At 37.9% G+C, this 14,964-nt stretch overlaps 1 protein-coding gene across 1 annotated transcript; it reads right to left on the reverse strand.

The window, feature by feature from the left end:
* Positions 1-9,069: 9,069 nt before the first annotated feature.
* EEF1E1 (eukaryotic translation elongation factor 1 epsilon 1) lies at positions 9,070-14,692 on the reverse strand. Its single transcript, XM_081324281.1, has 4 exons — positions 14,572-14,692; positions 12,251-12,451; positions 10,650-10,745; positions 9,070-9,821 (listed from the first exon to the last, which is right to left on the reverse strand). Exons 1-4 carry the CDS (start codon positions 14,677-14,679, stop codon positions 9,684-9,686), a joined length of 543 nt encoding a protein of 180 aa, XP_081180407.1. The 5' UTR covers positions 14,680-14,692; the 3' UTR covers positions 9,070-9,683.
* Positions 14,693-14,964: the final 272 nt, after the last annotated feature.

Below are 14,964 nucleotides of genomic sequence, written 5' to 3' on the forward strand. Positions count from 1 at the left end.
CCGCCCTGAGTCTTCGGAGAAGGGCGGGATATAAATGGAATAAAAATAAAAATAAATAAATAAATACATTTTAAGCGAAGCAAATCAGCTGCACTCCAGCAACGTAATATTTCATGCTTTTTGTGAAATGCTGCTAACGTCGTGCTTAGCCCTGCAGGAAATGTAAACAAGACTAGAGAAGCTGTTAAATGTTCTTTAATTTGTAAGCAAATTTGGCTATTTGTGAAATCTCCCTGATGTACGTGAGGAAACTTCTTTGCTAGTTGAGAGAAGATATTCATAGAATCATAGTAAGGGTCGAAGTGATCCTAGAGATCTTTTACTCCAGCCTCATAATTATTGAAGGAATGCATGATAATAATGTCCCCAACGGAGGGCCATTGGGTCTTTGCTTAAACACCTGGAGAGGTGTAATATAACGAAAATGAACATAATGGGAAACTACAGGGAGGAAAAAGGGGAAAGGAGAAAGTATGGGTAAGAAGAGGTAAAAGGAAAAAAAGGCTTTGATTTCCCACTAAGCACAGTAGAAGATAATAACATTACAACCTCAACTTCTTACTTTTATACAATAATGTATATAATTTAATTTCTATATCGGCAAATCTGTCTAAGCAGCAAAACCAGATTAAAAGTTTTATTTTTTCCATCCCAAGCACAAAACCCTGAAGTGGTTTCCAAGTGGAAACAAAATTAGATACATTCTTTTCTTTGAATGACATAATCAATTTAACTGTCTCTAATATTATTTCTTGCTGTAGAAAATAATATATATTCATTGATATTAACATAATTTATTATGCTTCCTCAGATTTTTTTTGTTTAACAAAGGGTAAAAAACTTTTTTTAAACATCCATTTTAAAATGCTAAATTTTTCTTTGAAAATATTTCTAAAATCAATAAGAAGTTTTTCCTGATGTCAATCAAAATCATCTTCTTTGTAATTTAAATCTTTTGTTTCTTTTGACCGGTCTTCAGGAACAACATAGTTCAGTCCTCCTGACGGCACTTTATGGTACTTTAAGATAGTTTGTATGTCTCCCTATAATCTTCTCCAGGTTAAATATACCCAACATCTCCAACAATTCTTCATACAATTTTCCTTCCAGGACTTTTATTATCTTAAATGTTAACATCTGGGCATTTCCAAAAGGTGCTTTTTCCAAAAGGTAACTAGACTATCTTGATTTTTTTTTCTTTGAAAACATTTCACTCCTCACCCAAGAAGCTTCTTCAGTTCTCAGAAAACTGAAGAAGCTTCTTGATGAGAAGTGAAAGGTCTTCAAAGAAAAAACACACACCAAGAAAATACAGTTGCCTTTGGGAAAAAAAGAACCTTTGGTACAACCAGGACCTGGATGATTGAGAATCTCTGTAGATATCTGGAGATTTCCTAAAATGCAGTAACAAAACTTGGATGCAGTATTCTAGGTATGGTCTGAGCAACACCATGCAAAACAAGAGGAACAATAATTCTGAACTGTTTACTTATGGTTGGTTGCATGGTGAGCTAGATGTTAAGACTGGCTTTGACATTTTTTCCCCACCTATTGAATCCTTCCGAAGGGCATGGGATAGGCAGATGTTGTTTAATAATATTAAAAGTATTGCAAGATGTAAGCCAGGAGGTCTTCAAATTTGGGTCTTTTGTGACCTGTGGACTTCAACTCCCAGAATTCCTCAGCCAGCGTGCCTGGTTGAGGAATTCTGGGAGTTGAAGTCCACAAGTCATAAAAGGGCCAAGTTTGAAGACCCCTGCTGTTCCAAGTAAAGCTGGCTTTTGCAGTTGACTGATGGTGATTTTGTCAATGCTAATGATCATTGGACTTGATTTGCAACAGCAGATCATTATTTCTTTGTTTTTAATGTTTGTATATTTGATGGCTAAACAACTTTTTCTTCCTTGGTGCTTTTTGGTTTGGCAGTTTTCTTGCTGACGTTTTATTACCCAAACTAGGTAATGCTTACTTACCTCACAGGATTATAGTTGGGGAAAAGCATGCTATCTTTTATCAGAGAATTGCCACATATAAATCGATAAATAAACAAGCAAGATAAAAGTACAGTTGCAGCCACAAAAAAATGGGTAGATGATGAAGTGTGGCAAATAAAATTGCCAGACTTGATTTGCCAACAAGTCACAAGTTTCTAGGATCGCTGACTATTTTTAATTTAATATTACATAATTTGATTTTTTTGTGGACATTTCAATCAAGTTACAATAAGCAATAATGTTTCTGAAAATAGCATTTCTAACTTTCAGCAATTAAATGCAGAAGACTTCAGTGCAGGTATACCACCACACTAAAATTTGTGTTCCATAAATGTCATAAAATTAATTTTCTATAAAAAGAGTAATATTTCATTTTTTTCTTATATGGAAGTAATCATAGAACTGATGAAAACATATTTCAGAATATAGGATTCAAAACATTTTTGTTTAAAAAATGTTTCACCCTGAGTTTTGTTTTAATGCATGCATATAGAAATTTGTTATTTAATTGAAGACTTTTGTAATAGAATGGATGGAAACTAACGGCTATGGAAAAGCAGAGAGGTAGCCTAATTGTCAGGCAACAATTAATAAAAATATTTTACTACCTGAGAAATATAAAAAAATAAAAACATTATTTTTTTAAAAAAATTGTTGAGTTGAATGACATACAAGTTTAATATATTATTAAAAACATTTATCCAATATTCTTGGGTATATTTCCCATATTATAAAAATTGACTACTTTTTTGTAATGTATCAAATCTTAATGATTTTCATTTTTTACTTTTTACTCTTAGTGGTTTGATTTATGGTACATATTATTTTTCAAGAAGAAATAAAAACAACAAAAAGCAAAGACCAAAAGCGGAAGAATCCCAGCAAGACATTTAGGCTTCTTCTGCACAACCCCTGTAGTTCTTTTTATGGAAGATGTGTCTATCGGAAACAATCCAATTACTGTTGTTATTTCAACAATCACTCCATGAAATGCAAGCAATTTTCGATACACTCTAGGCAAGAATAGATGACAGATGTGATAGAACTGGCAACCCAAGTTGAATCTTAGAATACAGAGATTAAAGAAGTAAAGACTGAATATTCAGAGCCATGTCTAGTTACAAAATCTCATTGGATGGACCCAGATTGTCGGGGGCAATTAAGCTGACTTTGTAATAATGCCGCTTGCGGGTGTGTGAAAGCCCTAATAAGCAGGCATATACATAGAATGAAGGCTACTGCTAAGCTTGTAAGCCGCCCTGAGTCTTCGGAGAAGGGCGGGATATAAATGGAATTAAAATAAAATAAATAAATAAAATAAACAAATTAGAAGCTAAACCATAACTGTTAGAAACCGAATTATATAAAAGCAATCTAAAATTTAGAGGCAGGCCAGAAGAATTAGGCAAGGAAAATTTATAAAGAGCTCTATAGCTTCTTCTAATTATTTGATTTTACTTAAAAGTCTACTTTAATCATCAGTGGATGAATCTTTGGAAATTAGGGGAGCCAACGGAAAGCATGAGAAAGACAGCTTCTGCAATACGTTTTAGTAAAATTAGTGCATCTCAAAATTAAAGAAGCAATCTTGGAAGTAAAGAGAGATGAAACCTCTTTAAAAGTGGGAGATAGTATAATTGAGGTTCTATCAGATGCTCCTCCAGATACTCGGAGAACTGGTTTTCAAGGAGAAAAAACCCCTAGCCTTGGAAAAAGAAATAAAAATAAAAAATGGAGTAGAGCATCTTAAATTGAATAGAGAAAATGAAGTATTAACAGAAAAATGTCTTCCAGACTAATCTATCTTTTGAAACGTCCTTAACAACATGGCTAGTAAAGCATTTCATTTTTCTTTACTTCTGAGAGGACTCTTTCTTTAGCATCAAACAGAAAGAAAACCATGTAAAGAAATATTTTTTTAGGTTACAGCTTTACACACAGAATTGTGCCATTGCTGAAAATTTAACTTTAGAGTTTATATTTAAATATGACATTTGGCTTATATGTTAATTTCTTTATTTTCTTAATGCACTGTTTATCATTTATAGCTTCCTTTTGCTAATTCTAATGAGTTAACCAAATATTTTAACTGTCCAATAGACATGTTATAACTACATACTATGAAATATTTCATAGTATACTGATGGTTTATCTAAGAATTATTGACTATCCACTCTTATTTTACTGTTTAAATTGGCTTTTTTCAACTATTGTCTTTGTTATCTGTTCTTCTACATTCTATAAACTTACTTTTGTACTAATATACTTCTTTACTTTCTTGAACATTTGTAAGAGCATATGTCCCCCTTAAATAAGTATGGGCTAGGAAAAATATTAAAAGTAAAATCTATTTTGTTTTTTGTAAGATAAAATAATCACATCATAAAACTTGGGAATGGTTAGCTCTGAGTCTGAAAATCAACATATGTAGTCATCATGTAGTGTCTTGGGGAAGATTTACTAAACAAATTATGTCACTTTTGCCTTGCAATTGAAGCGATGTTCTGTTTTGGGGATTATCTTGCCATCTGCAATTAGTGTTAGGGGCATTTTGTAGTGTAGAAGTTTCAGATTAACATGCAGAGTCCTGCCGTTTTTTCCCACGGGCTCGCAAGCAATGATACTCCACCAAAGAATTGTTTCATTCAAATGGCGGTGCAAAACTTGAATGCTGACGGTCGGCAGGGAAACCCAAACCTGTTGAGGCAGATTTTCAGGAAACAGAAGCAATCAGAATGACATTCTTTAAAAGGGGAGTTGTGGGGCAGAGAAGATACTTTGCAAAAGCGTAATACATCCATAGGCATCATCTGTGGAAAACTAAGACCACGGTCATGATTGTTAGAAGTTTGCAGGCTGTGATGCCGATCCTGGTTAAAGCAAGCCTGGGGCTGAACGGTTTCAGAGTAGTTGCCTCATCAGATTAATCATATGGTTATGGTATTTGATGCTCAACCTGGACAGACAGGCCTGCCAGGCAGGAACTGCTCAGACAGATGATGTTAGGGAAGGACAGAAATTACCCACTGCAAGACTAAGAAGACAAATGACACCCAGCAGGAACAGCAAGCCAAATCAGGGGAATCTGCAATCCAGCTCTGGCCTTAGGCTACCTGCCTCTTTGAAGTAGAATAGATGTAGCCCGGGAGCTGTCACATTAGATCAGGAGGCTGCAGAAAGCTGAGAGTGATTTAGTTCTTCCAATAAAAGGAAAAGTTTAATTGTTCCAAATCTTCTTAAAGGGGGCCAAGCTAACATCAGAGGGGAAAAAAGGATATCCTTAAGATGTAATGCTTATTAAAATACCATCTTCTCTCGGCAGTGAAGATTACGATCCAGGTAGCAGCTGAAATTTTTGCAGTTATTACCATTACAGGAAATTGTATAGGTTCAGGAATATAACAAGTAATTGCTACTGCAAAATCAAACTTTGATTTCCTTCTGCATTATGCTAAATCCATGGGGTAATGGCACTATAAATTCATCACAAATGTATGGAGAAATGGAAAAAAAATCAAGTTTTGTAACTGCAGGAGAAACCAACATGTTTGCATTTCACACAATCATAACGGGATTTTCAGCATTGCATGATTTATTATTTTTTATTTAATCATCTAAAGCCAAGCAGTGTTGGTGTGAAATTTTGACGAAGAGATACAGGCTTAGAAATAAAGAACAGGATGCTGCCTAAGCCCATGCTAGTTCAAAGTGTACAATTTCTTTCTAGTGTTGAGCCACAAAGAAGTTGGTTCTAGTCCTTTCATATGTAAATCCATATCTATATATCTCTGTGAAAGACTTAACATATTTATACATAAAAAATGAAAACAGCACAGATGTAATTCTTTTCATATATATGTTGGCACCAGTAATGCAAGATGTATGCACTTATACTGCAAAAATGTTTCCTTGCTGTATGGCCTCTCTCAGGTACGAGTCTAGTCTATGGACCAGATTATATTCAAACTGATATATGGTTATGCATATTAAAAATAAAGATGAAGCCAGGAAAACAAATTTAAGCAGTGTGGTGCATCTTTGTGCAGCAGCCTTTTTGTCCTGATAACAGTCAGGAAGGCTCACTAAGAAAGCTAAGATCAGCAGGAATGAGTCGGCTGTTTATTTGCAGATGTTTTATTCTACTCTTGAATACTTTTTTTGTGTGTAGTCTAATCATACCATTTGACAGAGTATTATTTCCCACAGGCAGATACTTGCGAAAATAACATCAACATTTTTCAGTGAATTTGAATGCAGCAGTTATGCAGGATATTAATTTTCAGTGCCTGGATAATATAGTTTCACTTTCATAACAATGTCTATATACCGGTAATTGTGAAGAAAAAACTACAGTCAAAAGAATAAATTATACCTGAGATATTGTACCTTAAAAGTGAAACACAAAAGCAAGATATCCAAAATATTAAAATGTAAATGTAGTAATAGACTACAGAGAAGTTTTTTCAACTAACGGGTAGAAATATCAATTCTGAAGATATAAAACAGTCTGTTGCAGTTTCTTCCACTTGTATTATCAGTTCTCAAGCACACAAAAGTAAAAGGATAAATTGGTGGTGGGGATACAACAGACGCTGTCTTCAGATGCTGATCAAATGGTGGAATATTAGCGCAGAGGGAAAGATGCACAGATCTCCACAATGGAGTGGATAGGGAAATTAATGGAATTGGCTGAGAACCCAAACTATTTGGCTAAAGAAAATATTTTGTCTGTTTGTAAATGAAAACCACTTTTGGACTTTTTACTCGAGACTGAAGAAATGCTAGATTAATTTTTGAATTTGATTATAGTTTATGATGATAGAAATACTGCGTGTTACTGAATTTTAGATCAAAAACCTAATGTATTTTATATCTAACTGTATCAAAGCATTTGGAAATTACTATTTTCTTTTTCCTTCCTTTTCCATGTATCCCTTATACTTTGCCTCTCCCTATTTTTCAATTTTTAATACATTTTATTCTTGTAGAAATTTAATAAAAGTATAACTATAAAGATGGAATATTGTAAATAAAAAAGTATAAAGAATAACTAAATTAGAGTTGAAATTTAGGAGTGAATTTTATCATTTGGCAATAGCTAAATTTAAAGCAGGACCTTAGTGATAGCTTTTAAAAAAAATTGCTGGAGCAGCAATTTTATTCATGTGAAATAATAAAATTGATATCTCCTCAAGAATTAAAAGTACAACTTTAGAAAGGTTTGTAAGTTAGACCCCCTCAGGAAGCTCAATTGAGCTCTGAACAGAAGATATCCAGAAAGTCCATACAAGGGATACAGTCATGGCCGAAATTGTTGGCACCCCAGAAATTTTTCCAGAAAATCAAGTATTTCTCACAGAAAAGTATTGCAGGAACACATGTTTTGCTATACACAGGTTTATTCCCTTTGTGTGTATTGGAACACAACAAAAGGAGGGAAAAAAAGCAAATTGGACATAATGTCAAACAAAACTCCAAAAATGGGCCGGACAAAATTATTGGCACCCTTAACTTAATATTTGGTTGCACACCCTTTGGAAAAAATAACTGAAATCAGTCACTTCCTATAACCATCAATATGCTTCTTACACCTCTCACCCAGAATTTTGGACCACTCTTCCTTTGCAAACTGCTCCAGGTCTCTCTTATTGGAAGGGCGCCTTTTCCCAACAGCAATTTTAAGATCTCTCCACAGGTGTTCAATGGGATTCAGATCTGGACTCATTGCTGGCCACTTCAGAACTCTCCAGCGCTTTCTTGCCATCCATTTCTGGGTGCTGGAAGACCCAAGATCTCGGACGCAAACCCAGCTTTCTGACACTGGGCTCTACAGTGCGACCCAAAATCCTTTGGTAATCCTCAGATTTCATGATGCCTTGCACACATTCAAGGCACCCAGTGCCAGAGGCAGCAAAACAACCCCAAAACATCATTGAACCTCCACCATATTTCACTGTAGGTACTGTGTTCTTTTCTTTGTAGGCCTCATTTCGTTTTCGGTAAACAGTAGAATGATGTGCTTTACCAAAAAGCTCTATCTTGGTCTCATCTGTCCACAAGACATTTTCCCAGAAGGATTTTGGCTTACTCAAGTACATTTTGGCAAACTGTAATCTTGCTTTTTTATGTCTCTGTGTCAGCAGTAGGGTCCTCCTGGGTCTCCTGCCATAGCGTTTCATTTCATTTAAATGTCGACTGATAGTTTGCGCCGACACTGATGCTCCCTGAGCCTGCAGGACAGCTTGCATTCTTTTGGAACTTGTTTGGGGCTGCTTATCCACCATCCGAACTATACTGCATTGCAACCTTTCATCAATTTTTCTCTTCCGTCCACGACCAGGGAGATTCGCTACAGTGCCATGGGTTGCAAACTTCTTGATAATGTTGTGCACTGTGGACAAAGGCAAATCTAGATCTCTGGAGATGGACTTGTAACCTTGAGATTGTTGATATTTGTCCACAATTTTGGTTCTCAAGTCCTCAGACAGTTCTCTTTCTGTTGTCCATGCTTAGCGTGGCACACACAGACACACAATGCAAAGACTAAGTGAACTTCTCTCCTTTTTATCTGCTTTCAGGTGTGATTTTTATATTGCCCACACCTGTTACTTGCCCCAGGTGAGTTTAAAGGAGCATCACATGGTTGAAACAATCTTGTTTACCCACAATTTTGAAAGGGTGCCAATAATTTTGTCCGGCCCATTTTTGGAGTTTTGTTTGACATTATGTCCAATTTGCTTTTTTCCCCTCCTTTTGTTGTGTTCCAATACACACAAAGGGAATAAACCTGTGTATAGCAAAACATGTGTTCCTGCAATACTTTTCTGTGAGAAATACTTGATTTTCTGGAAAAATTTCTGGGGTGCCAACAATTTCGGCCATGACTGTAGTTGATACATAAATTAATGAAATGCATATGAAAATAAATGCAATTAATTAAATACAGGAATATTCCTAAATTGCCGATGTCTCTCATTTATATATCTGCAAATGTTAGCAGGCATAAAGTAAAAGAAAAAAAGGAAATTTTAAAAAAGAATAGAAGAACTCAGAACAGTTTAAAAAAGACAGCACATTTGGTCATTTGAGAGGCTGAGAATTTTACTTTTTAAAATAAAACAACATTTTTCATCTTTTCAATAAATATTCTTCTGGAGGTTTTTTTTTGCAATTTTGCAACAATTTGAATTTTCTACAGAGGAAGTAAGATATAATCTAAGTATGAGATTTAACATAATTTGTACACTAAATAGTATTTGCTTCTGATATATTTCACTGTTCTCTTTCAAAATACATGACACAATAAATTTTTCATAACATTTACAAAACTAATGTGATCATCCATAAAAGAAAAATACAACAGCATACTATCCATGATACAATTGAGGCAATGAGCATAGGTGACACCATGGCAGTTAAGGACTTTGTCTCTCATGCCATATAAGTTAAGCTATGGATCTGTATGATACAATGTTCTAATTGAAGACATTTGACTCACATTTTGTTTGGTTGAAATAGACCAAACTATTGTTTTAATTATGTCTATATTTCTAAATAGCTACTCGATGCAACTTTATTACTTTAGGCACCAACTGTTCAGCTTCACATATGGAAATGACAAAAATCCATGCTTGCACATTAAAGGTTTGAAAAATTATTTTCATTTGTCTGGAATTCCTAACTTAGTGTTTAATGTGTATTGTAGAGCCTGTTTTTCATAAAAACTATGCTAGACAGATGCTGCCGGATACCCGGATAGTGCTGAATATGATTGAACCAACGAGATACGTTAAGATATTTCTCCTTTTCCTGCACTGTAAGGTCAGCCTAAAGAATGGAAGAAAAAGCGGTTTGTAGACAATTTAATCTGATAAATTACTTCTCAAGTATAAAAATATTTCTTCCTAAATAGAAAATATGTCATTTTATCACATGATCCATTTCTTTTCCCATACAATATTCATAAAAATCAGGATTCACTGCTTTGCTTGCTCTTGCTCCTTTTTGCTCAGTGATCTATGCCATGTTTTGTGCACATTTTGATATGATCACTGCAGACTATAAAAGCAGCAGCATTTTCAAAGCTTAATAAAACCTTTACCAAATAGATAACATTTGCTTTTTTCCAATTCCTTGTTTCTATGCTTTTTTTCTGGCCTAAGCTAAATGTTTGAAAGATAAAAATTCATTCCGATTACGAAAAATTAGTCAGGAATGTGACAATTTTCCTACACTGTATTAGGTATTACAAATTATTTACAAGTAATCCTCACTGAATTACCACTTATTCAGCAATTGTTTGGAGTTACGACGATTGTTGCTTACAGTTGCAACCATTGCATCACACAATTGCAATTTGGGTGTTTGACAGCTCACACTTATAACAGTTGCAGTGTCCCGAGACCACATGATCACCATTTGCAACCTTCACTGCTGGCTTCTGACAAGCAGTCAATTGGTAAGCTGGAAGGTTGCAAATAGAGATCACATGACATTACACTTTACAACTCTGTCACTTAAGAATGGAGCTGCTGATCCCAATTATTTTAGTTAAGCTAGGACCACCTGTATTAACACTTTTCAAATTAAAATACCATGCACGTGGAAGAGATTTTAAAGTTATATATTTTTCAATTGTAATAAGTTTGTACTCACTACGATGTGGTGCAGTCCATAGTATAATAAAATATCAGCTAAAGTAAAATTGTTTCCCGTGATGTAAACTTTATCTTCAAGGTATGAATTCAGGTCCTAGAAGAAGCAGAAGAAATCAAACACATTATCAATTTATAGACTTCTTTCCTGTCAAATCAAAATGCTTGCAGGCAACCCACCAGAGGAGTTCAGTATGTGTCTTCCAAGCCTATTTATTCAAGGTGTGAGGGTACCAGAGTTTACACAGGAGAAAGTGACGAGTAGTTGAGAGGCAGAAATGGGCATTTTGTAGGCTATGCAATAACAAGACTTCAATGCTGTGCAGGAAGCAATTGGAGGAAATATGCCTATTTTTGTGCTGCCAAGCCCAAGGAAACAACACAACAGGCACCATATAAATATCACACAGAATAGCCCAAACCATACACACTGCTAGAGGAGTTCCCTAAAGATGGGCTCCAGCATGAGTCCAAAAGCTCAGAAGACTAAACCTCTGGTCCCGGTGACTGGCCCCGATTGGATCCTGCCACAATATCCTGAGACGCGTAGATTCACCTTCATTTGTGACAGTAGATTTTATTTATTCATTCACTGGCCACCCATCCTACCATAGGGTAACTTTGGGTTGCTTACAATATAAAATGATAAAACTATATAAATAAAATACTACAATAATATAAAAGACAACAGTTAAAAGATGGGGAGGGACTAGGATGAGTGGGTAGGGGGGCGGGTAAGGTAGGATCTGATATTAATTTATCAACCACTTCCAACATGAAGCCCCCAAGCCAGCTGGCAGAACCAGATTAGAACCAGAAAGTCAGGACAGTTGGACTGGACCTCACTCTGGGGAGGCAAGATGTTCCAGAGGGCAGGCGCAATGGCAGAGAAGGCCCTTCTCTTGGACCCCACCATCCAGAATTCCCTGACCAATGGGGCCACAGCATCCCCCATCGGCACAGGTGGAGAGGGCGAATCCCACTAGTATTGTAAATAACCCGAACCCTTGCCATGAAGGGCTTTAAAGGTGATTACCAACACCTTGAATTGTACTCAGATGCAAACTGTCAGCCAATGCAGCTAGTGAAGCAGTGATATTACATGGACCACCCTTGCGGCCCAAACTGCCCACGCCGCTGCACAGGTTTAAGGTAAAACAGATCTTAAAAACAAAGTTTCCCCTCCTAAAATAGAAAGCAGATATTTTTCTAAGCAACGCAAGCCATTATAAACAGAGTAACTGATTTGTTTAATCAGACCCAAAATCTGTTTACTTCTTATAAATCCTAATAGCAGTGAAAAATAAATTCCATGCAAATCAGGGGAAAAAGCGAAAATTGTATTGCTGAGTCAGTAATGATTGCTAAAAATAGTGCAATAATAAAAGTAAAGGTTTTTCCCGTCCAGTTGTGTCCAACTCTATGGAGCCGGCATTATTCGAACACACTTCTGTGGTCATGTGGCCGTGACTATACACTGATGTGCACAGAATGCTGTTACCTGCCCACTGAAGTGGTACCTATTTATCTACTCACATTTGCATGTTTGTGAACTGTAGGTTGGTAGGAACTGGGACAAGTAACTGTGTTAATAATCCTTACCTTCAGATTTGTCCTGATTTCTTCTTTAGTGGACTGTTTATCTATGTGTGCCACTCTGTATTCCAACCACTGCTGTACTACTGCTTTTTCTTCAGCTGTGTTCCCAAGCAGCTGTTCCTTCTTTGCTTGTTTGACTAAATAGATAGCTATACTGGTGAGGCCTGTCAGACTAGGGCCATTATTTTCCTGAAGTACGGGAGTCTAGAAAGAATTCAAAATGATTTAATGAAACTAGATTAAAGTTCTACCATAATACAATTTAGCAAATTTTATTAATATTTTTAAAAATCTAATACTATTTTTTTAAAAATGACAGAATTCAAATTAGTCACGGATGGCAGCCTTGCTTCTCAATATATTAAACTCCAAGTTGCCCCACTAAGGAATTTTAACTTTGATTCCTACCAAGTAAATCACAATTCTTTGATAGGTTTCAACAAGAATAGGTTCAATTTACTGTACAGGCATCCATTTAGCAATATCACCTCATGCTTTTAGAGTTGTTGTTCTTAGCATTTGTCCCACTTAATTGCAGATTCTGCTTATTCTACACTGTGGTCACCTAGTTCTTACACATCAAATGCATGCTGTGACAAAGAGGGTTTTTGTCACTTTGTTACAAAGCTTGGCACTAACTGGAGCTAGGAGGAAGTGACTATCCCAGGTTGCCCACCTGCCTTTTATGCCTATGGAAGGACTAGAACCCGAATCTTTCTGCTCAAAGTCCAGCACTTTAAGCAGTATATCTTGTCGGTTGTCACAAGTTGAGGTTCTCTATTTAAGTTCTGTATTTCAGTACTAGCCCTGCTTTCCAGAAATTACACAAAGGTAAATGGTAAATGGTAAATGGTCAGGTAGAAGAGGGATGGCATCCTCTCCTCTGCACACAACCTAAGACTTTGAGCAGGTGGCCACCTTTCTCAGGAAGAGTGTTCTTTTTCTTCCCTGCTGCTGAACTGAGTTATTTTTTTTTAGGTTGTTGTTGTTAGCTGTGAAGTCGTGTCCGACCCATTGCGACCCTATGGACAACGTTCCTCCAGGCCTTCCTGTCCTCTACCATCTTCTGGAGTCCATTTAAGCTCACGCCTACTGCTTCAGTGACTCCATCCAGCCACCTCATTCTCTGTTGTCCCCTTCTTCTCTTGCCCTCAATCTTTCCCAGCATTAGGCTCTTCTCCAGTGAGCCCTTCCTTCTCATTAGGTGGCCAAAGTATTTGAGTTTTAGCTTCAGGATCTGGCCTTCTAAAGAGCAGTCAGGGTTGATATCCTCTAGGACTGACCGATTTGATCGCCCTGCAGTCCAGGGGACTTGCAGGAGTCTTCTCCAGGACCATAGTTCAAAGGCCTCAATTCTTTGGTGCTCAGCCTTTCTTATGGTCCAACTTTCACTGCCATACATTGCAACTGGGAAGACCATAGCCTTGACTATACGCACTTTTGTTGACAGGTAACCTGTTGCTTTTTGTGTTCATTTCTTTAGCAGGTTGTCCCATTGATAACCATTCTCACACTATCTGCAAGTTTCCAATGTTCCCACTAGAAAAACATCAACCAGCACACCCGAGAGAAAAGACGTAATTTTTCCAAGATGCTAACAAAATCTTAGGGCCACAGAAAGCATCCGAAAGGCAGTACTTCTGCAAGGGGTTGGCATGGCTATCAGGGATAGCTCTCAAAGAAGGCGGAGCCTTGGGAAGGGGCAAGGCTGCTTGAAAGGTATCTTCCAATGCATTCGGTGCGGCACCTTTCACAAATCAAAGGCACTGCATCCCTTGCTGCAATGTTTTAACATCCGACTGGTTCTCAATCGGCAGCATGCAATGCTGCAGGCCCAACAGGGGACGCAGATGTAGTCATCGAAACCTCTTTAAATGCCAGCGCTTGTTAAGTTACCGTAAAACATAAATGCACTTTTAATGGAAAGGAAAGGAAAGGGAAAAAAAAAAGGAGCAGCTTTCTCTATCACGGCAAAAAACCCCGATTCGTTGACAAAAGAGCCTCTGGTGGAACTTAAAAAACGTTCCCATGTGGATCCGTTGGAGCAGGCAGCGAAAGGTGCAGGCGCCACGCTTCGCATTACGTCGTGCGAAAAGGCTCGGAAGATTTATGAGTGAATTACAGGGCGTCACACCGCGGCTGCTGGCGAAGAGATTACCGATGCCCACTCCCGTTCACCCCCGGAAGGAATCGCGCCTCGGCGCTCCTAAGACTCCGACTAACATTCCCTCGTATCCGTCGGCAACGAGGGTCCGGGGGGGGGGGCGAGCCACCCTTTGCCGGCTCCGGGTCCCCCGCCTCCCGCGCTTCCCCGGCGCCTTCACCTTCCGCTCGCCGTGACTGCTGTACTCGTTGCCTTTCTTCAAGCCCAGCGACTTCTCCAGCAAGCTCAGCTCCTCCACGCCCAGCCCCGGGCCTACCGCACCCGCCATCTTCGGCGGCGAGGAAAAAGAGGCTCGGAGAACCGTTTTTTAAAAAAAAAAACTCACCGGCCAATCCCGCGGTGATTGGAGGAATGACGAGCCACCTCGAGCCCCGCCCTCCCGAATCTTTCTCCTTCCTTCTCGCCGTCGGTAGGCGGGACTGGTTTAGAAGAAGGGGCGGGACGAGTTGAGATTGCCAATCGGAGGCGTTTTTCCCCTTCCCCCCCCCTCCTCCACCACCACCACCACCACGTTGGCTTTGGCGCGTGCGGGTCTTGGGAAACGAGCGCTTGT

The sequence above is a fragment of the Vipera berus genome (genome assembly GCF_964194415.1).
Source record: "Vipera berus genome assembly, chromosome: 3".
NCBI classification, from domain to species: domain Eukaryota; kingdom Metazoa; phylum Chordata; class Lepidosauria; order Squamata; family Viperidae; genus Vipera; species Vipera berus.